The sequence below is a fragment of the Scylla paramamosain genome, chromosome 3 (genome assembly GCF_035594125.1).
Source record: "Scylla paramamosain isolate STU-SP2022 chromosome 3, ASM3559412v1, whole genome shotgun sequence".
In the NCBI taxonomy this organism is placed as follows: domain Eukaryota; kingdom Metazoa; phylum Arthropoda; class Malacostraca; order Decapoda; family Portunidae; genus Scylla; species Scylla paramamosain.
The window spans coordinates 29,230,522-29,255,521 of NC_087153.1; the positions used below are offsets into that span (position 1 = coordinate 29,230,522).

The window sequence follows — 25,000 nt, forward strand, 5'->3', positions numbered from 1 at the left end:
GGCGTAGTGTCGCTGGCCCGTCGCAGCAGATAACCTCGTAAAGGGTCATCGGGCTCTCCCTTTATCTTCCTGGCCTTTGAACAGTCATGGTCAGAGGTAGAGTGCCCTGTCGCCCTCACTTCCACTGTTTTACGTTTTCATTAACTGAGAGTCCTCTGATTTGTAGATAATCTCCTTATAGAGTCTAAGAACTGAAAGACATGATTAAAGATTGACAGGGAACGCTAAAAACATTGTGAACAAGTGATGTAGTTTAGCAGACTATTGGTCATCACTGTTCCTCCTCCACATCTATCACACGGGTCGTACACTCCACTGCCAACACCATTACCATTACGTCAAACGATTCTTTACCATCGTCCATTACACGCGAAGCTGTTGGACCTAACAACACATCCCATGCTGCTGCTGTCAGCGTTATTCAGCACACGTCTGGCAATGCACATTCGTCTCCTATAATGTCATGCTCGCTAACGCCAACTCCATCACCTTGTATCTAATCTGTTGATGAAACTACCCGGTGTGTTTGCTGCAGCGAGGCTAGAGCGCAGCTTACTACATCCACTCTGCACTCTTACAACGATGGGGTCTTAATCCTTTCCACCCAAATGGAAGCAGGGCTTACGTAGGTAGGCTCCGCAACAAACACGACACTATACCATTTCATGACATGTCGCCCCTGAATGAGAAACACAGGTGTAGTAAAGAAAGTTGAAATGAAACCCCCAGCAAACTTTGTAAGTGCGTCACACTTCATAAGGTTTAAGAAGACGCTTACCTTTCTGCGACTTACTGAAATGGACATGGAGGATGTTTTTTTTTCTTTTTTTTCTAACTTCAAGTGTCAAGGAGACTGATTAAGGGCACAGAGGGAGACAAACTCTTCAACTTGCTGCTGCCAAAAAGTCAAAGAAAAAGTTGAAGAAGTTGGCCAGTTTAGTTCCGGAGGTGTCTTGATACTCCTCTATTAGAACATTGGAAAGTTAATCGCAAAACAAGCAAGAATATGAAAAAAAAAGTTTTGTGCAACTCAGCCACGGGAAAGGAAGAAAAATGCAAGCGTGCACTTAACAAATTAAGAAGGCCAAGCATAAGTGTGATAACAACTGCAGTAAAAGACAACAACACATGAGGCAGGTTATCAGAATGAACCACGGAAGGTAATAAGACTTACTGCTATGAATAATTACGTATATCATCACATGGTAAGGCAGTAATCGTATTGTGTGGTTAAAGGAAGATCTTGCCTCCTAAGACACGTGCAGTACCCAGTATAAGAAGAGTTATTTTTCCATTGATTTTATTGCGCCTCATTATCAATATTAGCATATGGTGTCGGAAAAAAGAGGGTACATCATGTGGCAGTCAAGTGTCGTACCAGTGAGAGGGGAGAGTGGCTAGTTATCGGGTTATCAGGAATGCCTCGAAAAGTGTTATCATGAGTGATTCGTCTGGTTGATTAGAGGACAGAGTGGTCTTTGTGACATTAGAGCACACTGACGTCTCTTCGTCTAATAAGGAACAAAATGCAATATCGCCTTACGTAAACACCAAGATTCCTTCATGAAAATATTAACCAAAATAATTCGTCACAATATTTAACCCAACTCAACCCAACCTAACTTAACCTAACCCAACCAAATCCAACTTAACTGTTCCAATGTAATATAACCTAATTCAGCTTAATCTTCAGCCCAACCTAATCCAGCCTAACCCAACCCAACCAAACCAAACCGACCTAACTCAATCCAACCAAACCTAACCTAATTCAACTTAACCTAATCCAGCCTAACTTAAACAAACCTAACCCAACCTAAACCAACTTAACCTAACCAAACCAAACCAAATTTAACCAACCTAACGCAACCCAACCCAACTTACCAGAACCTAACCTAACTTAACTTAATTTATCAATAGGAGGGAACTGTTTGGAGGGAGAGCTTACGGATGGAACGTTCTTGAGTGAAATTCTCTTATAGAAGCTTGTGTACTGCAATATAGCCACTTACTCTGGAACGCTTTGCTCTCTCACCACGACTATTTTCAAAGGTCACAGAGATCATTAACAGGGTAGAAGTCTGGTTAATTTGTACCTAGAATCAAGAAAACACCCTTAAAAACCCGTGCAGCTTCAACTAGAGTCTTCTAAAAGTTGTCTGGGTTTCGGCGCATAGAAGCATTTGAGAATATGGATGGTCTATATGTTGTAGGGTGTCCCGGCGTAGTTTGTCTGAAGACTCATCTATTACAGGGAGAAGAATGTAGCCGTCAGGAGGTAATGGAAGGGCAGTGATTGATAGAACAAGAGACCCGATGGACAACTAATGGATTTAAAGGAACAGTGACCATCGATCTCACGAGTAAACGAGTGGAAGATTAGTAACAGCAGCAGTAGCAGTGGTAGTCAGCAAGGAAATGAAAAGTTAAAGTATAGCACGGGAAGGGAGATATCACACACACACACACACACACACACACACACAGAACCCTAAGCTCTCTCCTGAAGGGCAAAGCCGGCGATCACGGGTATAGCACATGATCCTCAAGACTGTGGGTGAATCAAGCAAACACACACACACACACACACACACACACACACACACACACACACACACACACACTTTAAGCTGCAATTTCAGATATCATCAAAACCTTTCAACAGAGAGAGCAGCCAAGATTCAGTTACTGGTAAACGCCACTAACTACATACAAACTGACAGCATACAAATACATAAGTTTAAAACATAACATAAGAAAATAAGGAAATCTACAAAAAGACATCAGGCCTATAAGTGGCATTCTCTACATGGAACATCACTACTTATTTCCACCTATCATATTTATTCATGAATTTACCTTAATTTACGTAATGATTGTTTGATACCCTACCTGTTGAAGACTGTCAGGTGGGTTTTATAAATGCAGAGAAATCTACATTGTGGTGTTTCTAACTTGGTGGAGGATCAGAGCAGTCACCTCTCTCGGGAATGTTGAGTGTGGGTATGTTTCCTGTAAATAATATATGTACATACTGATGCACGTGGTCATAAAAGTCTACTTAGGAAAGGCTTGAGAACATGAAAGTTTAAAAAATCCAGCAGGGAGGACCCCGCCAGGACAATATTGTCTTGCAGGACAGCACGAGAAGGGGAAAAGAAGCCAGTATGAGAAAGAACTTGATAATATATTAAATTTAATTCGACGGTGGTTGGGAAGGCCAAGGGAAGACTTTAGGCTTTTGAATTAAGGCTCTTAAGGAGAAATTCAGCAGAAAAGTTGGTGAATAAATTAAAACAATAGCGTCTGCATTAAATAGGGGGGAGGGAAGGAGAAGGAAATTATCGGAGACTATTTTTACAAAGTGCCAGAAATAACAAAGAGTTCGAACTCGCGAGATTTTATTGTTTCATCCTGAGGAAAGAGTTTTCGGGGAAGTCGGATTTTGTCTTTGGCACGATCCCCGCGAGAATGTAAAGGTCGCGCCTGACGTGAGGGCAGACGGTGACCTCGAAGGACTGTCCCCCTCCCCCTCTCCCTCCCAACCCTTCTCTGCTTTCGACAGCACGACAAGACAAGCCAAAAGTTAGGCGAAAGTAAGCAGCCTTGTCACTGGGATATGAAAGGAAAACAACAAAAATCACAAGAAGCAAATCTGATACTTTAAAAAAAAAAAACTTAAATAATGTTAAGGAAATTAAGTTTCCTTCCTTGATGTCACGTGAAGGACGCGAGGCATCCCGCGACCCAGATGTAGGAATTTTTTTAGCCTCTTTGTTTAAAGGAATGACTTGAGAGAGAGAGAGAGAGAGAGAGAGAGAGAGAGAGAGAGAGAGAGAGAGAGAGAGAGAGAGAGAGAGAGAGAGAGAGAGAGACAGGCAGGCAGATAGACAATAAACACACCGAGACAGATAAACGAACAGACAAACAAATAAACAGGCAGACAAACCGACAAACGAGAGAGAGAGAGAGAGAGAGAGAGAGAGAGAGAGAGAGAGAGAGAGAGAGAGAGAGAGAGAGAGAGACGCTAATGAATTAACATGAATACTTTACTCCCACACATGCCATCGAGTGCAGACAGTAATGGTGACAATTATAGTCACAACAGTCATATTCCTTTACTGACGGACATCCTTTTAACCTTTCCTGCCCTGTGTGACCTACAGCAGCAGGTTCAATACTCTCAACCTCCTACACCTTCCCTGCATTTCAGACTTTGCATCCTTTCTTTCTTGTCACACTGATTTTCACCCCTATGCTAATTCATTACAACCTGCGCCACTGAACCTGCATCGTTACATAACAATTAGTGCTGGTCGTGAACAGTAAGTATAGTAATCTATCAAGAGGCACAAGGGAAGAAAGGAAAGATAGATATATAGATAGACAGAAAGAACGAATACCAGTCACAAGATATGATAGATAGATAGACAGATAAATAGGTAGATAGATAAAAAGATAACCAGTCACCAGATAGAGAGAAAGATAAAAATACTGTAATCTCTTAACAGAACGGGTTTACAATCATCGTCAGTCCGTTACGGTAAAAAATTCAGTGCTTTATCTATTGACTGTAACACGGGCAACTAACCGCGATAATAATAACAACGACAACGCGCAATGAAACATCTGCAACACACGAGTGCCTTCAGTGATTAGATTGAACGTCTGGGTGAAAAGATCATGTTTTTCTCACTGGATGACTCATGTAACGCTCATTGACACCTCTGAACTCACGCACACACACACACACACACACACACACACACACACACACGGACACTGACGTCAACGAGAACTTAAGGTTACAATAGTGTGGAGAATACTAACATATCCATCCAGTGATTTGTCCCAGAAACTACAAAGGTGGTGCCATCTGTTGTATAATTGCCTTTTGGTTCACTGAGAATGTTACAAGCTCAAATGAATTATAACCTATACGTCTTTATTTATTTTTGTGATATTCATGGAGGAAATAAAAGTTCAGTGTCGTGGACCTGATATTTGCTGTAACTTTCACAACTTTTTTTTCTTTTGAGTCGATGTTGATTTCTTATTTATCTGTTTATTATTGTTATTATAATTATCATTACTATTACTATTATCATTATTATTATTATTATTATTATTATTATCATTATTATTATTACTATTACTTATTTATTTATTTATTTATTTTATTTATTTATTATTATTGTATTTATCTATTTATTTATTTTTATTTATTTATTTTATTTATTTATTTTTTTTTTTTGAGGAAAAATCGAGGCTGGATGAATCACGCATTTTTCTATGAAATGGATTTGAAAATAATAACAATGATCCTGCTTCCGCTGCTGTCTCTCCTACAACAACAACAACAACAACAATAATATACTCGTACAGCAAAGTAGTAGTAGTAGTAGTAGTAGTAGTAGTAGTAGTAGTAGTAGTAGGAGGAGGAGGAGGAGGAGGAGGAGGAGGAGGAGGGGTATAAAGTTAAAAGAAATCAATAAGAATAAGAATTAAGAAGGAAAAAAAAAAAAGAAGGGAGAGAATTACAAAATCCTCTTATCTTTTGGCAGTAATCCCTTTTCACTGGATATAAGAAAAAAAAAAAATATTACTAATCTGCAAACACAAACTATAAAACTAAAGTGCAGGTCAAAGCTTCATACATTACTCATCTCAAATTCAATACAAACACGTTCAAATACGCAATGGAAGAGCCACCTGACGAGACAGCTGGATGGATGCTGGAGTATACTGTATATATTTTGATTCTGGATGCTGGATGACTGTATTCTTATTGGCAGTGTGGGGGCATTGCTTTCTGTCACAGGCGCACAGAATTTACGTTATGGGAGGCACACAGACAACTGGTGAAAGAATTAAATAGATAAATAGATAGATAGATATATAGATGGATAAAATTCCAGTCACAAGATAGATAGATAGATAGATAGATAGATAGATAGACAGACAGACAGACAGACAGACAAAAAGAATTAAAGAAGGAATACTAGTCACTAGATAAATAGATAAAGATAAATAGATAGATAAGGGACACCAGTCATAAAATAAATAGACAGACAGACAGACAGACAGACATAAATAGATAGACAGATAGATAGACTGATAGATAGATACAGACAGAGATAGAATATCAGTCATAAGATAGATAGATAGATACCAGTCATAAAATAGACAGACAGACAGACATAGATAGACAGACAGGCAGACAGACAGACAGACAGACATAAGATAGATATATAGAATGCTAGACACAAAATAGATTGATAAATAGACAGACAGACAAAGAATACCTATCACAAAATTGATATATAATTAGTTAGATAAATAGACAGAATGCCAGTCACAGGATAGAAAGATAGACAATTAAAAAAAAAGTCACCACAGCCACAAGTTACATGCGTAGTTAATCAAGTCTCCTCCTTTCACCGAGTTGAGTTTTTTGTCACCCTCGGTTGACATTTGTATTACTTGCATGCCTGGCCTTCTCACGGTCCCCTTGCGTAAGTCTCGCTGCTCACTCTCTAGCACAGGTCTTCACTTAGGTCTTCTTTACTTTATGTAATTTTCTGATTAGGAACGCATTACTCAGGGGCATTCTGTTATCTTCGTCTCCACGACTGAGGCTGAAAGTGTTGTGTGGGTTTTAAGGTACAGTATAATAAATTAGTATTATATGTGACACTCAGGCTTATATTCTCTACTTCACGACGATTTTCAAAGGTCAGGTAGATGATTAATCGGGTTTTAATGAGTGTCTTTTCAAAGCGATATTGTTGAATCCCTGCTAATCTATCCCTAGAATCATGAAAACCCTTAAAAACCCTAACAACTTCCACTAGAGTTTTTTCAGTGCAGTACAGATTAGGTACTTAAGTGTTTCAGCGTACGGTCCTCATCATGAACTTATGCTGTATTCAATTATGAACGTACTGAGAAAAGAAAATTTATATTTTAGTTATTACAAATATTTTTCACTCTCTCTCTCACGCGGCTTCGAAGAAAATGTGTACTTTGAGACACCAACTACGGCAAATTGTTGTATGCGTAACTTTATTCGAATTCTTAATGATGTGTTAGTGAAACAGAAAATAGATTAAATGAAAACATCAGATGCATGAACTGACTTTTTTTTCTATTAATTTATCTTAGAAAAAAACTGATGTTATTTTCAACCTCTCATCCAATATTTATTTTTTCCTGCATTGTTATTCCTCCTCCGTACCCTGGACATTCGCGAATCTTTCCGTGTGGTCCTATTACTGCAGTCTTAATAAATCAATAAACGATAAATATTTCCTCTCCCCCAGGCGTGGGTGTTGGTGCTGGCGGTGGCGGCCGTGGCGGCGGCAGCGGGCCAGGAGAACGAGAAGTCACCAGTGTGCAGGAAGTGTGACTGTATCTCCACTATACCCCTGGACGTGGACTGCACCAACACCATGATAAGCCAGGTGTGTGTGTGTGTGTGTGTGTGTGCCAGAAGAAGTAATGCAGTCAAGTAGGGATGAGTAATTTGTTCCACCCCGATTCCAATGTATTGGAAGACGTCACTGAACACACAAAAACATAAGAAAATACGGGAAGCTGCAAGAAGCCACCAGGCCTACACGTGGCAGTCTCCTTATGAAACATACATACCTATATTTACTTATCATCTTCATCCAGAAATTTGTCTAATCTTCTATCAAAGCTCTTAATGATGTAACACTATTACAACAAACACCTTACACCAGTTAAAGATTATACCGTCCTTTGGTTTTAACTGGTACAGAAGTAAAGTGATGCTGGTATATAACTGGTAACTTTTGGCAGCCTTCAAAACATCAGCAGTAACAAGTTATATGATGTAGTATTGAGATGGAGTTACCTCATTCAGACGGCGCTTACGGACCCATATTATAACTCTCGTGTTATTACTTGTGCCTTGGTTTTGTATGTTCTCAAAAGTTACCAGTGAAATGCATGTAGTAATTTTCCTTCACACCAGTTAAAATCAAGAGTCGAGTATCCCCTTTAAAATGAGCTATGGCATTATCTATGGTGACCATCCCTTATTTCCTTATGTTCTTGTTATTCACGAGCGGAGATCATAAGTGGATATAGCTGTGTGTGTTTTATGGAGGGACAGCCACGTGTAGACCTGACGGCTTCTTGCAGCTTCCCTTACTTTATGCTCCTTGGACTTTCATTACGCTACAGTGACCACGATGTGTGCACTGCACCTCTCGGTCTTCATTTCTTTCTCAAGACTCATGCTTTAACCCCCCGTTCTATTTTTCACCCCACTTTTCTATATATAAAAAAGGAGCCGTCGATATGTGCCGGCATTCCAGACACACCTTCCCTCCTCATGCCTCCCTCACCACACCAATTATCCCTTTATGAATCAATAACCCTATAGCTGTGAAAGGCTAACCCGACCTCTGCCTGCCACCACCATCTCCCTCTGCCTCATCTCCACCACGCACACCTGCCGACTCTAAACCATCCCAGCCAAGTGGCCTATAACATTAAGCTGTAATCTCCACTTATGAAGTTTAACAAGTTTTATCCCTTCGTCCCCTGACCCCTTGATAGCACAGGCAACGATAATTCCATGACGACCCTCCCCCTTTCATTGCCTCTCCATCCCGTTATCGTCAGGGTGTCAGGTCCATTTAGCCCACCCGTGACAGAGACTTGCCATGTTAAAACGAGCGTCGGGTGAGAGAGAGAGAAAGAGAGAGAGAGAGAGAGAGAGAGAGAGAGAGAGAGAGAGAGAGAGAGAGAGAGAGAGAGAGAGAGAGAGAGAGAGAGAGAGAGAGAGAGAGAGAGAGAGAGAGAGAGAGAGAGAGAGAGAGAGAGAGAGAGAGAGAGAGAGATTCATTAACCAATTTATATATAAAACTAAAGGAAAGAAAGATGAAATCCGCCCAAACACAAGAAGGAAGTGACTCTCAAACATAAATCAGCAGCGATACTCCTGACCTTAGTCCCGCCCTCGCTATCCATCCCCAGGCAGCCTCTCTGACTCCCCTCGCCCTCCACAGATCCCGGACATGACTAACGACGCCTTCACGCTGCCGGTGCGCCTCGACCTCTCCGAGAACGTGATCCACCATGTCGCCAAGTTCGCGAATGTGACGCAGCTGGTGACCCTCATAATGAAGTGAGTCCGTGGTGGTGGTGGTGGTGGTGGATATTTTTTTCTCTCTTTTGTGTCAAAGCTGACAGATAGTATTTTTTTAAACTATTTAAATTTCTATGTTCCTCTTTTACACTTTAGACAAACCCTAAACAAATTCTTTGTATGAGCAATTATTATTATTATTATTATTATTATTATTATTATTATTATTAGTAGTAGTAGTAGTAGTAGTAGTAGTAGTAGTAGTAGTAGTAGTAGTAGTAGTAGTGGTAGTAGTAGTAGTATTGCAGTGGTCGTAGTGGTAATATAACCTAAGTGGTTTCACGACTCTTCTCAAATGTTGGATAATCTTTTTCAGATTATACTCTTTAGGTACTGGTCCCTTTAGTAGATCTTTTTTATTCTTTTTTGTTGCCTTATGCCAGACCCTTCTTGCATAAAAAAAAAGAAGAAAAAAACATTCTGAGCGCTTGTCAAGTCAGTCAGACAATCAAGAAAGAAGGAAGTAGTAGTGAGTGAATACAGATAGTCATACATATAGCAGGTGAGGCAATACGTAATGCCTGACAGCCAACAGGTCACATCATGCCAGTAGATAATGGACAGATGCGAGGGGCGGGTGAACGGTTCGTGGCCTAAGGTATAAAAAATAACTCAAATAAAACTTTACATATTTGTTTTTCATCATAGTCTCCTTTTAAGTTCACACACTTAGTCCAGCGATCATGGAGCATCTGAATTTCGGTTTTGTAAAAAACTGAATCCTGGTCTCCTAAATAGTCGATCACAGCTTCAGTAACTTCATCATCAGAGGCAAGATGGCGACCGAGTTCACTTTTCAGTTTAGCCAACAGTTGAAGTCCAATGGGGCAAATCAGGTGAAAAAGGTTGATGATCAAGAAATTCAAAGCCACACTCATGAATGGCAGCAAGAGTCACAGCAGACTTGTGAGCTGGACCTTTCTTTGTCTTGATAGAACAGCACCTTTCAAGTTAACTTTCAACGGCCTTTTCTCTTGATTTCCTCTTTTAATTGACTCGGTAGATTAGCGCAGTATGTTCCAGTAATAGCCTGGGCCTTTGCTAAAATAGTCCACCATCAAAACTCCTTCAGAATCATAAAACACCGAGGTCATCACCTTCCCAGCTGACATCACTGCCTTCGCCTTCTTCGCAGTCGGAGATTCAGGATGCTGACATTGTTTTGATTGTTGTTTGGTCTCCGGTTTGAAATGAAGCACCAAAGTCTCATCCATGGTGACAAATCTCTGCAATAATCTCTCTGGATGAACATAAAAAGTCGGAGATTGTCCTTGAACATGTGGTGTCGAAGGCGTTCCTAGTCAGGTTGAAACTTTGGGGCCCATCTAGCAGAAACCTCGGTCATATGGAGACGGTCTGTTATAATTGCTCCAACTCGTTCCTTCGAGATGCTTAATTGTTAGGCTATGAAGTGTAAAGTGATTCATTGATCTATCATGATCATAAATGAATTTTGTTAATGTTTTATTTATTTTTTTCCTGAGTGGTCACCGTAGAAGGCCTTCCTTCACGTGGGTCAACTTCCAAACTTTTCCTTCGCCATTAAAATCAAGCTGCCCATTTTTTAACCATGCTGTAAGTAGGAGCATTGTCCCCTAGAGTGTCCACCATATTCTAATGGATTTCCTTGGGAGATAATCCTTTGATGAAGAAGCAGCGAATCACAGCACCGTGCGCAACTTCGTCCATTTTCTTCAAATCTATTCAATTACTTTTATTTTAAGTACTTAGAATAGAAGAAAAGATGGTATAAGACACTTCAAAATTTGCAAGTAAGCTATTAAAAAGATTGTATATAAGTGGACAAAATTTCAAATCTCCAGCTCACCTCTTTCACCTTCAAGCCACGAACTTTTCAGCAGGCCCCGTAACTGGAGTCATTAATTATTGATCTAGAGACGGTAAAAAAAGACAGGTCAGGCAGAGAACTAGACAGCGAGAGGAGATAAAGAAGTCAAAGAAATTTTGTTAGGATGGACAGATACAGGTGATGCTAATAATGATGATGATGATGATGATGATGATGATGATGACGAAACAGGATATGCAGGCCTTGCCTCTAACACAATCTCATCAGTAGCAACTGTCTTGGAGGAATTTCCATGAAGACAAACGTAATTCAGTGGCATGTACTTAATGTTTCATAAGATTTTAGTTACCTAACTAGCAGTATCACAGATTATTAAGTGCCTCTCTCTCTCTCTCTCTCTCTCTCTCTCTCTCTCTCTCTCTCTCTCTCTCTCTCTCTCAACATGGCATGGGATGATGTAACAGGTCTCCTCTGAAGCCAATCAATGAGGAGCGAGGCGCTCCGTCTTAATAGACACACAATAGGTAGGAAGTTCTGTACACAATACCGGTATCCATGGTGACAGGTGCAGAAAACCTCATGGGTTGCTGCGTCCTATAAATGACCAGAAGATGGTACTGGTTTAGAGGAGAGCTGAGCAGGGAAGTACTGTAACATTCTACATATAATGACGGAAGTGCGTTGAAAGTTCCAAGGAGAAACATGTCCTATTATTAAGCAGTAAATTTGGCCTCTGCATGCATCTATTAAACTAAAGTTAAAGATGCTGCAAATTATTTACTCGTAGCTCTTAATTTCAGTACTGCCTTTGCACTTACGTAGATGCATAAGATATACGAGTATTTGTTTGCTCAGTACAGCACTATGTCATCAGTACTTTTTTTTTTTCGTACTGAGTTAACTCGGTCATGTACATGATACTGATTCTGCAGTGTTGCTAATATAAAAGGAAGGAGTATTGCATCACACACACATCAGTCACCATCATTACTCTTGATTTAGCACACTGAGTATCATGGAGAGCCTGGCAATTCGTGACCGTCTTTTGGGGTTCCAGGCATTCTCTCGTATTACAGTCGCCGAACTGGTCTGCAAACACTTATGTAAATATGTTCTACAGCCCAACACTGCCATAAAGCATCCTTGTCCTCTCACACATTACATTTTCATGTTTCTTACGCTTATGTCTTACTCTTTATACAAACTCCATTTTAGTTTTTCCAGCCAGCCTTACAAATAGAGGAAGGCGCGTGAAAAGGAGTCTTCCACCGTGCAGTCCTTCTCATGCTCGTTAGTTAAGAACATAAGAACATCAGGAAAAGAGGAGACAACAAAAAGAGAGTTGATCTACATAAAACATTTTTTTTCTTTTACTTATACGTACATTAAAAATTCCTAGCTGATCTGTTGTTGTTGCTGTTTCCAGGTAATTGTTTATAATCCTCCTCCTCATCCAACTCCTCCACAAGAATATAAATACTATGTAAGAGAAAGTGCAAAGCATCAGACATATACATGGCACTCACTGTGCAAATGCACGTGTCATCTCTAAAGTTTCTGACTCACTCGACTCTAACAACATGACTGGTAAATCTATTCCAGTTATTCACCACTATGAAAAAATTTCATGTTTTTTCAACCTTTTTTTAAGCTTGAATTCGTTACTTCTTGTCCTTTCATCATATACTCCTTTGTTTTCTATTCCTACGTATTAAACACAAATCACTGACAGGCTCCTCATAGCCCGTCTCTCATCTAATGAGAGACGAATGAACAACACCACCAACATATTTCTACATTTTCTGTGAACATTCCTCCTCCACCCTGTTCACCTTTTGTTCCTGCCGTGTACTTCTTACCCCTGCCTTCCCTTTCTCCATGTCTAGTCCTTCTCTCCTGCTTCCTTCTCACGACTCAACCTCGTGGCAGTACTGCAGTCTACCACTCATCCGCCACGCCTCACTTCACTCGCCCCGCTGCTACAGACACGCTTTTTGCTTCTCTTCACTTTCACTTTCTCATAAACAAACATTTCCCGATGGAAAAAGACACCCGCAGCATGAGTCGCCTTGCGCGAGTCCTTCACGTTGATCCTTCCAGTTGCTTCTTTCTCTCTACCTTTTCAAAGTAAAGCATTAAACGTACTGCTAATGCCATTTCTTCCACTAAACTTGATTTCTTTCTCTGATATTTTCCGTTCTCTCAGCCGCTACTTCCTTTTCCTTTTTCCTGGTATTTCTTTTGCCTCATCCACTCTGAACACATTACTGATAAAGTCGCTGCCTTTAGCCGACTATCCTAGCTTGATTCTCTCTCTCTCTCTCTCTCTCTCTCTGTATATATATATATATATATATATATATATATATATATATATATATATATATATATATATATATATATATATATATATATATATATATATATATATATATATCTGTATATATATATATATATATATATATATATATATATATATATATATATATATATATATATATATATATATATATATATATATATATATATATATATATATATATATATATATATATATATACACCCACCCCAACACACACACACACACACCGAAGACTGCCAACCTGACAGCGTTACGGAAGACGCAGAGAAGAGCGACGTTATAGAGAAAACCGAGTCTTGCAGCGTCACGCAAGACACCGACCCGAACGAAGACGCAGAAGTCACCGTGCAGGAAGAAGAAAAGCAGTTACCGCAGAGGAATCCATCGGAAGCTGGAGCTTGCTATGTGTAGCTGTGGACGGTAGTTTTCAGAAAGAGTACGGACCGTGGACAGCAAATCAGTCCAGAGCGAGTTGGTACACGTCATGATCTGACTAATGAATTCGGGGGAGAGTCCAGGCTGCCAGCAGCAACGGGAGCAAAGCGAAGGCAAACACGACTCACTGCAGATCGGTCCAGGGGAAGTCTGCGCGCGTTACAGACATCTTTGGACTGAGGTGTTCGAGGAGGTCGCAAAGTATCAGCAACAGGAGGAAAGGGAAGTCGTAAGTCCACATTTCCCGCCGTGTGCCAGCCCGGAGCAAGTTACTTCCCGGCACGAGCGACTTTTGACTGCCGTGTTCAGGACTGACGAAATGTTTTTAATTCCACGCTGACAACAAACGTACTACAAATGCAATATATATAATGAGGAACATATGCGAGCGGGCAAGAGATGCAGAAAAATCTTTTCCATTGTTTCATCGACTCTGTAAAGGCTTTTGACAAAGTGCAACTAGACAAACTTTTAAATTTATTGGAGAACACAGAAATTGATGTCATGAACCTAAGACTTGTGCTGGAATCAGAGCAGAAGACATTGACAAGATAAAATCTAAATGGAAAAATATCAAAAGAGGTGTTGGACAGGATTGTGGGAGCATGCAGCATTATTAGGGTATAAAGTTTGGAGGGGCGAATATCAACAATATTAGACATGCAGACGACACAATGCTAATAACAAACACGGAAGAGAAATTACGGAACTTAGTAATTAAAGGTCACCGAAGTAGTACAAGATATGGCTTAAAAATCAATATCAAGGAAAGTGAAACAATAGTAGTAGCAAAAAAATGAATAAATAAATGAAAAATAAAAAATTCCTGCATGTAACAAAAATAAACAACTCAAATATTAAGCAAGTAAACAGCTTAAGCCACCTGGGAAATACTATCACAGGTGATGGCCGCTGTATCGCCGAAATAAAGACAAGGATTGGAATGGTACAGACAAGCTCCCAGAAAATGGGATACTCTTAAACAACCTAAAATTAAACATAGCATGGTTGACCTTGACACACTGGTGTGAGACATGGACTTTTTATGGTAAGAGAGGCACTGCTCAAGAACAACATAAATAACGGGAAAAAAAAGGCCCACTGAAAGTGCCAGACCCCCAAAAAAAGATCAAAAGATAAAAAATTGGAGGATTAGTGTCGTGAAACATTCATCTTGAAAGACAAGCATACAAGGAGTTACTGAATTTACCAGAAAAAGGGATGAATGATTGAGAATGCTGTTTAACTCTTGCATAAGAATAGTGAACTGAATAGGACTAAGTGAAAGAAAAAGTCTGTGCAGCGAGATTGCGGCAGGAGGGGAGGCAAGATCAGAAGAACAGTTAGCATGAAAATAGCGGTAAAAGATAACAAGAGATGCAACATTGCAGCAATGAGAGAGAGACTGAAGACAGTCAGGTAGAGGAGAGGAGTTGAAAAGTCGAAGCTGCTTTTGATTCCACCCTATCAAGAAGAGCAGTGAGAGTGGAACCTCCTCATACTTGTGAAGCAAACTCCATACTCTAATTTATTGCCTCTTATTTTTATTTATTTATTTTTTTAATCTATCAGCAGGAAGATTCCTAAAACATCTGTCGCTCCACAGTCTTATAGCTTTAATTTCCAAACTACTCTTCTACGGCTTCTATCCTTCTCTCTGTAGCTTCATCTCAAGTTTCCCCTCTAAACCTTTCTATTGCTGGTGTGGTAGACGGTCACTGTTCTTCTCTTAAGTCTATTAACAATGGTGTTCCTCGGGGTTCTGTCCTGTCTAAATCGAACTTCTTGTCCTATCCACCCTGCACTTTTCCACGTCTTTTCGTAGACGTCTAACTCTTCAGGAAGTAAACAGCTCACGCAGGGAAGCCACAGAACGCCTGATTTCTGATATCTCTAAAATTTCTGAATGGGGCAGGGCAAACTTAGCAATGTTCAATGCCTTAAAAAATCAATTCCTCCATCTATCAACTTGACACAACATTTCAGACAACTATCACCTCTTCTTCAATAAAACTAAACTGTCCCCCTCTTCTACAATGAACATCCTCGGTCTATTCTTTACTTATAATCTAAACTGGAAGCTTCAGATCTTGTCTCTAGTTAAAACAGCTTCTGTGAAGTTAGGCGTTCCGAGTCGTCTCCTCCAGCAGGGTCCTTATCCGTCTATGTATGAAGTATGGTTCACATGTATGTTTCCACTCACACTGGTCTTCCAGACAGGATGAAATCGAAAGGATTTCGTCTCATCAACTCTCCTCTAAGTGTGACTGTTTTCAGTCTCTCTCTCTTTGCCACAATGTTACATCTCTTCTTGATTTATATTACTGCTGTCACCTTAACTGCTCTTCTGATCTTGCTAACTGCATGCTTCCCCTCCTCTCGCGGCCTCGTTGCACAAGATTTGAGTTCTCAGCCACATTCTGTCCACTTTTCGATCATCCATCCTTATTCTGGTAAACTCTGGAAGTCCATGTCTGTTATTTCCTCCTTCCTATGACTTGAACTTTTTCAAGAGGAAGGTTTCAAGACACATCTCCAGTTTTGAATGATCCTTTTATACTTTCCTTCGGTAGTGGCACTCTTAGTGGACTTTTTTTTTTCGTTGTTTTTGTTCCCGTTGGCCAGTGGCACTCTTACGTAAAAAAAGACTAGAGGCTTTTGAAATGTAGACAATAAGTAGAATATTCAAAATGACTTCAATAGCAAGAAAAACAAAGTATCAAGTATTACAGCAAGCAAAGACAAATAGGAAACTACTTGAACATTCAAATTTTATGGGGCACACTGTTAGGAAGCACGAAGTCGAATATAGCAGGCAAGATGGAGGAGAAGTGAGAAAGAGAGACACAAGAAAGACAGACACAAGTTAATAGACGGGATCACAGAGAATAAAAGCCTGGCATGCAGACCCTCACACCTCATCCACATGACTGAAAATCGAAGAAGGTGGAGGGACATGAGCGCCCAAGTCACATAGCACGGCACTTCGATAGGAGGAGTCACGGGAGATGGCAGCACAACAAGGCCACGGCAACAAACAGCCTTGCCTCTCGTGCCGTGAAGCTGCCGTGACAGACCTGCTTTCCTGCCACTCCGTCTCCTCCCTATCTCCAGAGAAACATCTGCTTCTGAACTAATGACGTAATATTCATATGTAATAATCTACGGACTTTTTATTATTCGCTTCGCCTCTTAATATATTTTGTTATTTTTTCAGTGCCACATAATTACAAGCCATTTATGGAAAAAAAATCGTCTTATGGGCTGTACTTTTTCGTCAAATTAAAAGAACCACGAACAACACTAAGTGTTTACTTTCTTTTACAATATGTGATACGGGTCGCCTCTCCTTGCAATGCCTGAAACTGCCATGAGTCTCTCTCTCTCTCTCTCTCTCTCTCTCTCTCTCTCTCTCTCTCTCTCTCTCTCTCTCTCTCTCTCTCACCAAAAGAAAGACTGGTTAAAATTTGAATCGGTGCAATAAAGAAAGCGTGGCCTTGATCCTCCACGTCTTGCTGGAGTTGGATGCTTTGCCGTGTGCTGCGTGGATTCTGAGGTTTATCTTTAACTTTAATTTATTCAATTGTGATTTTTTGTGATTCCAATATATGAATGATTATACGTACAGGATAGCCAGACTGCAAGTTAGCTTCAGCTCTACCTGACAGACTAGTAAAGGGATAACAGTTCAGCAAAAGGCTCCTTCCCTTCACTGCTTACTTAAACTCAATCTGCCATACTTCTAGTAATAGAGAAGTCTCAATCCTTCGAGTATGGCTTGAAACCGTAATATTTTCTTGACAGTCTTTTATATAGCTTTGTAGAATGCTTCCTCAGTTACTTATTTGTCCATCTTACGCCACTCTTACCTGCACACTACTTATAATCACTACATCCCTCTCCACCTTCTCCCTCTCAATCCTCCGTGTCCCTCCTCCAGTATGACCTCCTCAATACCCTCCCTGAACATTTATATTAGTCTCGTCAGTCCTTAGCGCTACTCTCTCCCTCCTTTTCATTCCTCATCTACGTCCTCCTCCCTAACCCATCTCTCCACTCCTCTCCTGCAGGAAGAACCAGATCGTCAGCATAGCCGACGAGGCCTTCATGGATCTGCCTCACCTGAAGCAGCTCGTCCTGCAGGGCAACAATCTTACGGGGAAGGCACTGAAGGAGAACGTGTTTAAGGGTAAGAGTCGTCATTTTATATACTGAGTTCTTCACTGCTATTCTCTGTTCTCCCTTGATCTTTTCTCCTTTCTTTATCGTTCCTTTGTTGCTTACTCCTCTCCCCCCCCCCCTCTCTCTCTCTCTCTCTCTCTCTCTCTCTCTCTCTCTCTCTCTCTCTCTCTCTCTCTCTCTCTCTCTCTCTCTCTCTCTCTCTCTCTCTCTCTCTCTCTCTCTCTCTCTCTCTCTCTCTCTCTCTTTTACTACACATGTTACCTTTCTCTTCCACCACCACCATAATACAACGTTCTTCTGCCCCTTAATTACCTTTCATAAATCCCTCTGTACATTCATTCCCCCGTCCAGTCGCTCCTCTCTACCACAGCAAAGGTCTCCACTACATACGCACTCCATTCTCCAACATTCCTCGCCACACATCCTGAGATCCTCCTCCTCTGTCACTTCCCTACCACTTCAAACGTCAATTATTAAGAAAAATATTATCCCAGATTGTGAGCTCCCTGTGATCTACTCCTCTTCACCTAGTTTCTCTTATCTTGTCGTGTCGTGTCGTGTGTCGAGTCGTCTCTCTCTCTCTCTCTCTCTCTCTCTCTCTCTCTCTCTCTCTCTCTCTCTCTCTAGTAAATAAACACGTGCTAAACAGACTTCTTGCTGCTGACGTGGTGGCTTTACTAGTCCTCGTGGTGGTTTACGAGTACATACTGTAGCTCCGAGGACGCCACGCTCACCTCTGTTCATTACTGTTATAGGGCCTGCCACGTGTCTCAGAGATTCATGTGATATTTGTTAGTGTTAAGTGATATGGGGGATAAAGATGTGCGTACATTGCTTATTTAACTGCGAGACGTAATCAGCAATTGTGTAACTGTTGTATCTTTCATTGTTTTTCTTTTACTTCTTTGGATATACGAACAACCAACACTGTTCTTACCGTTATTACTATTACCTCCACAGTCACCACTAATATAACAGCTGTTAACACCATCCTCACCACCACCTGACCACCACCACCATCACTTCATGGGCACTAACACCACCACCACCACCCACAGGACGCTTTAATGACACGCACCCCTTCCCATTGGGGCTGGAGGAGCTGGACCTGAGCTACAACTACCTGGAGACCCTGGACAGCCACGCCTTCAAGCACCTGCCCTACCTCAAGCGGCTCTTCCTGTCCAACAACCCCGTGTGGGACATCTCCATCAGCATGGCCACCGCGATTAACGAACTCACAGCCCTGGAGGAGCTGGATCTCTCGCAGACGGGCATCGAGCGCCTGCCTAACCACTTCCTCTCTAACCTCAGGTGCGGGAAGGAAAATATTCAGTATAGGGAATAAATATGTAGTATAAAGGGGTAAATCACGCAGTATAAGGAGGATGATATGCAGTGTTTTTTTTTTTTTTTATGAAAGAAGGCTCTAGCCAAGGGCAACGAAACAGAAGTAGAAAAAAAAAAAGCCCACTAATGTGTCAGCCCCTTTAGAGAACAATCAAATGGATTATCTAAAGGTGGAGGTTAAGTGTCTTGAAACCTCCCTCTTGAAAGAGTAATATAAAGTAATATAAAGGGGAAAATAGAAAAACATGTAAGGAGTTTCAGAGTTCGCATATGTAGTATGAGAGATAAATAATGCAGTATAAGGGGTGGATATTCGGTAATGATTTTTCTTTATGGCTTAAAGCAGTTGTAGGTTCCATTCAGAGACTGAGGAATGAGTGTACTGCACCCTCGATATTTACTGTTGTAATTCAATCCGATTATAGAAAGGGAAGTGTGGTGAGTAGTGACTATTTAATATAAACCTATCCCTCAGTAAATATCATGTCCCCGCATTCTGTTTAAATGCAAGATCATAGTTTGCAATCATGACGCTCGCGGCTCCTTCACGTTACCCGAACACTAATCTGCATTGAGTCACAGTCAGAAGACAAGTCACTTGCCAGTCACTCCAAAGGGTGTAGCGTCTTCTTTTAGTGTTAAATCCTCTGATCTTCTTAAAAACCACCACTTCAGGCTTCGTACTGACCGGATGTGGGGACATAATGTTGAAAGAAAACGATAATGACACTGGAAGAGAGTGTGGTACATTAACAGAGTTTAGACGGTGACGATAAGAATAGTGCTTCTCGAACCTCAGGTGTGGGAAGGGGAATGTATATGGAGTAAATATGTAGTATAAAGTCACCATTTTAATCGAAATCCGAAGCGAGCACTAACATCGCTAGAAAGAAAATATCTTTCAGTTATTCACGTTGATAAAGGTCCACTTATATACGTATATCTATTTAGAGTATTAAACACGAAGTAGACAAGTTTTTAGACCTTACAAAGCGTGTAAGAAGCGATGGTAGAGCAATGAGAGGCAGATCGCACTTTACAACTTGCCACAGAAGCTTTATGCGTTAGGTTAGGTGAAGACAAGGCAAATATTAGCTACCTTACTGAGTTGATGGCCACGTACCGGACGCTTCAAGGTGTGGCCAGCTAGCGAGCCGTCCCAGGTGTTTCTCGCCACTAGGTCATTGTTGAGATCTCCCCCGCGGTACTCCTGGGGAATGCAAAAAATATATAGCCTTAATGTATCGGCTTCGTGCATGATAATAGAGAGAGATATAGATTGAAAGATAATAGATCGATATATCTATCTATCTATCTATCTATCTATCTATATATATATATATATATATATATATATATATATATATATATATATATATATATATATATATATATATATATATATATATATATATATATATATATATATATATATATATATATACAGAAAGAGAGAGAGAGAGAGAGAGAGAGAGAGAGAGAGAGAGAGAGAGAGAGAGAGAGAGAGAGAGAGAGATTGATAAATTCTACCCTGGTGTTTGTGTTCTTGTCTGTTTTCCATATATTCATGAAAATAACCAGAACATTCATGGAGAACACATTTTCTTTTCATACACACACCTATACAACAAACATATAGCACTTCAACATGGAATCCCTTTTACTAACAATACAACCTTCTAGAAACACCTTTGCCACCACAATACCTCCACCTTAACCTGAGCTGATGGTGAGGATACTACAAATACGACAATATTTCAATGTTATCGCGATACTATGAATACAAACCTTCGAAACCCGATCCATCACCACTTAACACTTTCTCCACCGCCCTCTAACACCAGTAACACCCACGTCCCGCCCACAGGACACTAAGAGTGCTGACGCTGGCAGGGAACAAGTTTTCATCAGTGCCCTCAAGCGAGCTCAAATTTGCCCGAACCCTCCAAGAGCTAAACCTGAACGCCAACCCCATCACCGTGAGTCCCAGGGAGGCGGGGAGGGGTCGAGGGTGTAGTGGTGAGGGAGGGAGGGATGGGGAAAGGAGGTTGATAGGTTAGGAAAGGAGGCGAGCTGGATGATTGGTGTGTGTGTGTGTGTGTGTGTGTGTGTGTGTGTGTGTCAGCCTCTAGCTCCATCAGAAGATATCATTTGAGGAATATTAGTAATTCTGAGGAGAAACTGGTAAGTAAATATTTTATTTCACTTATGGCATGAAAATGCTTGAAAAGAATTTTTATACTCTGATCAATATCCTTGAAACATACGGGGAAAGCCTACATCTTATAAATTTATCTGTAATTCACTAATCTAATTCCTTTTGAATATGTAACTGCCAATGAACAGAAAATGAAATAAGGTCCCAGAAATAATCACAAAATAGACTAAATATGTTTTAAACACTGACACCCTTCCCTTCGCTTTCTGGACGACAGAGGATCGACGCCGGGGACTTCCCAGAGGGCCTGCACTCGCTGCGTATTCTGCAGCTGTCGGCGCTGCCAAGGCTACGAAGTGTGGGTCAGCAGTCATTCTCCAGTATTTCGAGTCTCCAAGTGCTGCACCTCTCAGACAACCCTAACTTTGCCGTCATTGATGAAGCAGCCTTCCTGGTGTTGCCCGGCAACGACTTGGCGCTTCAGGAGGTGAGGAGGGCCGACAGAGTGCTAATACTCGTCCGGGGTTGCTGGGACCATATTCTGAAAGACTTCTGGGAATACCTCCATTACATTCAAAATGCTCTAGTTGAAGTTACACAAGTTTTAAGGGTATTTTTATGGTATTAGTGACAAAATAATAAGATTTCTACACTATTAACAAGAGAAACACTCTTGAGAACCCGGCTAATCATCTGTGGCCTTTGTAAATAATCGTGGTGAGAGAACAAAATGTTTTAAAATACGGGCACCGGCCTGTTTGTACTAGCCTTTCATCTTAGTTCCAGCCCTTTTTATAAGAGATAATCCTCTATTTCAGACTTTCCTTGACACTTTCATTCGTTCACAAGGCTCCTTCCAGTCCATGTCTTGTCTTAACACTACCCAAGACATCCCCACACCTAGTCCTTATTTCAAAGAATTATTTTTCTCCCTGGACTCTGAGCTGATTCCTACACCACTTCTACTACATTGTTCTCTCCCAGCTTGTGTCCATGTTCTTTGCTTTACCCCTCACAACCGCATCCCTTCTCCTCCCTCCAGAGCACCACGCCTCCTTTACATACAGTTAATAGATACATTCGCGCTTAGAAATTTCTCCTCCCTACTGGAAGCCGGTATCATAGTCATTCAGTCCTGGACGTTCGTTCGAATCCCAACAACTACGTTGTAGAATAAAAAATATTAGTGCACATTAAAGACCTGTATACACATACCTTTACTGGTTCTGATTGTAACAAAAATACTGACACAATGTAACAACATCAGGTATAGCTGTTCGAATTGTATCAAATAACATTTACATTGGGGTAATTGGGGATGGCTTGTTCGAACGAACGCCCAGAACTAACTGACATTAACTCCGGCTTCCAGGCTGGGGGGAGAAATTAGTCGGCGCGGGTGTACGTTCACCATGGAACATTAAACCGTAAATATTCATCTGCAGCTGCTATATTTAACCACTGCGGGAAAAATGTGGCAGGCACTAGTCAGCTCCCTCCCTAAACGCTAAAGAAATTATTAATTAATTGCCATAACAGCCTTCATCGTCATCATCATCACCATCATCATGAGTAGTAGCTGAATATTCTACTCATTATTGTTAGCTCTGCGTCTATTCCAGCAACACTCCTTGGTATTAATAAACGTTCCGATGTCTTATCTCTGTCACTACTAACGGGCTCTGGTAGCTGTTATTGGAAGCTTGTGTTTTTTATTGATTTTAGTGGTAGTTTAACATGGATCCTGCATCATCAATAGCGAAAACACACCTGAGAACCCAAGTAATCATCTTCCGGATCTTTGAAAGTCATCCTTATGAAAGAACAAAGCGTTCTTTGTTTTTTTTTGTTTTTTTCTGTCATGTCCTCCTTTTAACTTTCCCTGAGCTGTCATTCCGTAACTCATACTGCCAAATACGAGCGGTTATCTCATCTGTCCAGCTATGTTTTTTGTTGATCCTGACATTTTGTTACCTTTTACACGCTGTCATTCCCTCATTCAACTTAGCAAATACTTTCTTTAAAAACAAAACACTAAAAACATCACTAATCATCCTTCTTTAATAAACCCTCCCCCCCAAAAAAAAAACACTAAAAACATCACATCTTTCCTTGACGAACCAAAAACACTAATAACATCATTAATCTTTCCTTAATAAACCCCCCCCCAAAAAAAAACACTAATATCATCCCTTATCCTTTTCTGATAAACCAAAACACTAAAAGCATCACTAGGTATTGTCCTTCCTTGATGGAATAAAACAAAAAAGCACTCACTGTCTTACCACTCAGAGCACAAAGCCTTCACTGTTTTGCCTCTCATTTCCTCCACGCACAACCTCCGACCAGCAAGCCGCAATCCACCTGACACCTACTCAACGCCTGCTTTCCCTCCCCCCCCAAGATCCACCTTCAGGACAACCGCCTCAGCACTCTGTCGGAGAAGATGCTGCCGTGGCTGGACCTGTTGTTCGTGGACCTGCAGAACAACCCGTGGGAGTGTGACTGCAACGTGAAGTGGATTGCAGAAACGCTCATCCCAGACCTGGAGGACAAGAACCCGCAGACCACTCTCTCCATCTTGTACGTGTGTGTGTGTGTGTGTGTGTGAGAGAGAGAGAGAGAGAGAGAGAGAGAGAGATAGAGAGAGAGAGAGAGAGACGATTTGCAGACGAGCGCTCTCTCTCTCTCTCTCTCTCTCTCTCTCTCTCTCTCTCTCTCTCTCTCTCTCTCTCTCTCTCTCTCCCCCACCGGGAATGGATGCGCCAGGTAATATACAATAACAAATTTTAATCCCGATACTTAAACACAGCGGAAGTTAGCAGTAATTTAATATAACTTTCGTCAAACGTCATTATTCGCTGCAAGTTTACAGTGTCGTTCCATGTTACTAGCGATACGGTTTTCTCCTCCTATTTTCGTCCCTTACCGGACTTGTTTTATCCCAGAGAGAGAGAGAGAGAGAGAGAGAGAGAGAGAGAGAGAGAGATGCATTGTGTTCTTTTTTCTTTACTTTCCACGTTCTTTATTTCTATCAGTAGTTCAGAACATTAAATATAACCCTTTCTTCGTCCTTGTATTTTAATCATGAGCATTTCCGTTTCTCTTCTTCATGCTTCTTTTATATACTTGTCTCTATTCCTATTTATCATTCCCTTCATCGTCTTTCATACTGATCTTGCAGTTTTGCTCATCATCCTTCTCTTATTCTTCTTTGTCCACTCCACTATCATTTCAATCTCTCCCCCTCCTTCTCCTCCTCCTCCTCCTCGAGGAGGAGGAGGAGGAGGAGGAGGTCTTTGTGACAGAGTCACAAAGATGATTCCAAGATTGCGCAATAAGCCGTATGAGGAACGACTGGAAGAACTAAACCTATTTAGTTTAACAAAGCGCAAGATAAGAGGAGACCTAATTGAAGTGTTCAAAATTTTCAAAGGATGCAGTAACATTGATGCACATAAATATTTTACCATTGATCATTCTAACCTAACAAGAAATAATGGATTCAAGATTATACCCAAACGT

The 25,000-nt window shown here is 40.9% G+C and overlaps 1 protein-coding gene across 1 annotated transcript in view; it reads left to right on the forward strand.

Moving 5' to 3' along the window:
* The window catches only part of LOC135093347 (leucine-rich repeat neuronal protein 1-like), a 69,215-nt gene that overhangs the window by 37,451 nt on the left and 6,764 nt on the right, over positions 1 to 25,000 (forward strand). Inside the window, exons 2-8 of the mRNA XM_063992565.1 lie at positions 7,320 to 7,460; positions 9,039 to 9,157; positions 17,856 to 17,974; positions 19,026 to 19,281; positions 21,185 to 21,296; positions 21,753 to 21,962; positions 23,880 to 24,058. Of these exons, the coding sequence (XP_063848635.1) occupies positions 7,320 to 7,460; positions 9,039 to 9,157; positions 17,856 to 17,974; positions 19,026 to 19,281; positions 21,185 to 21,296; positions 21,753 to 21,962; positions 23,880 to 24,058 (1,136 nt within the window). The remainder of the gene's footprint in view (positions 1 to 7,319; positions 7,461 to 9,038; positions 9,158 to 17,855; positions 17,975 to 19,025; positions 19,282 to 21,184; positions 21,297 to 21,752; positions 21,963 to 23,879; positions 24,059 to 25,000) is intronic.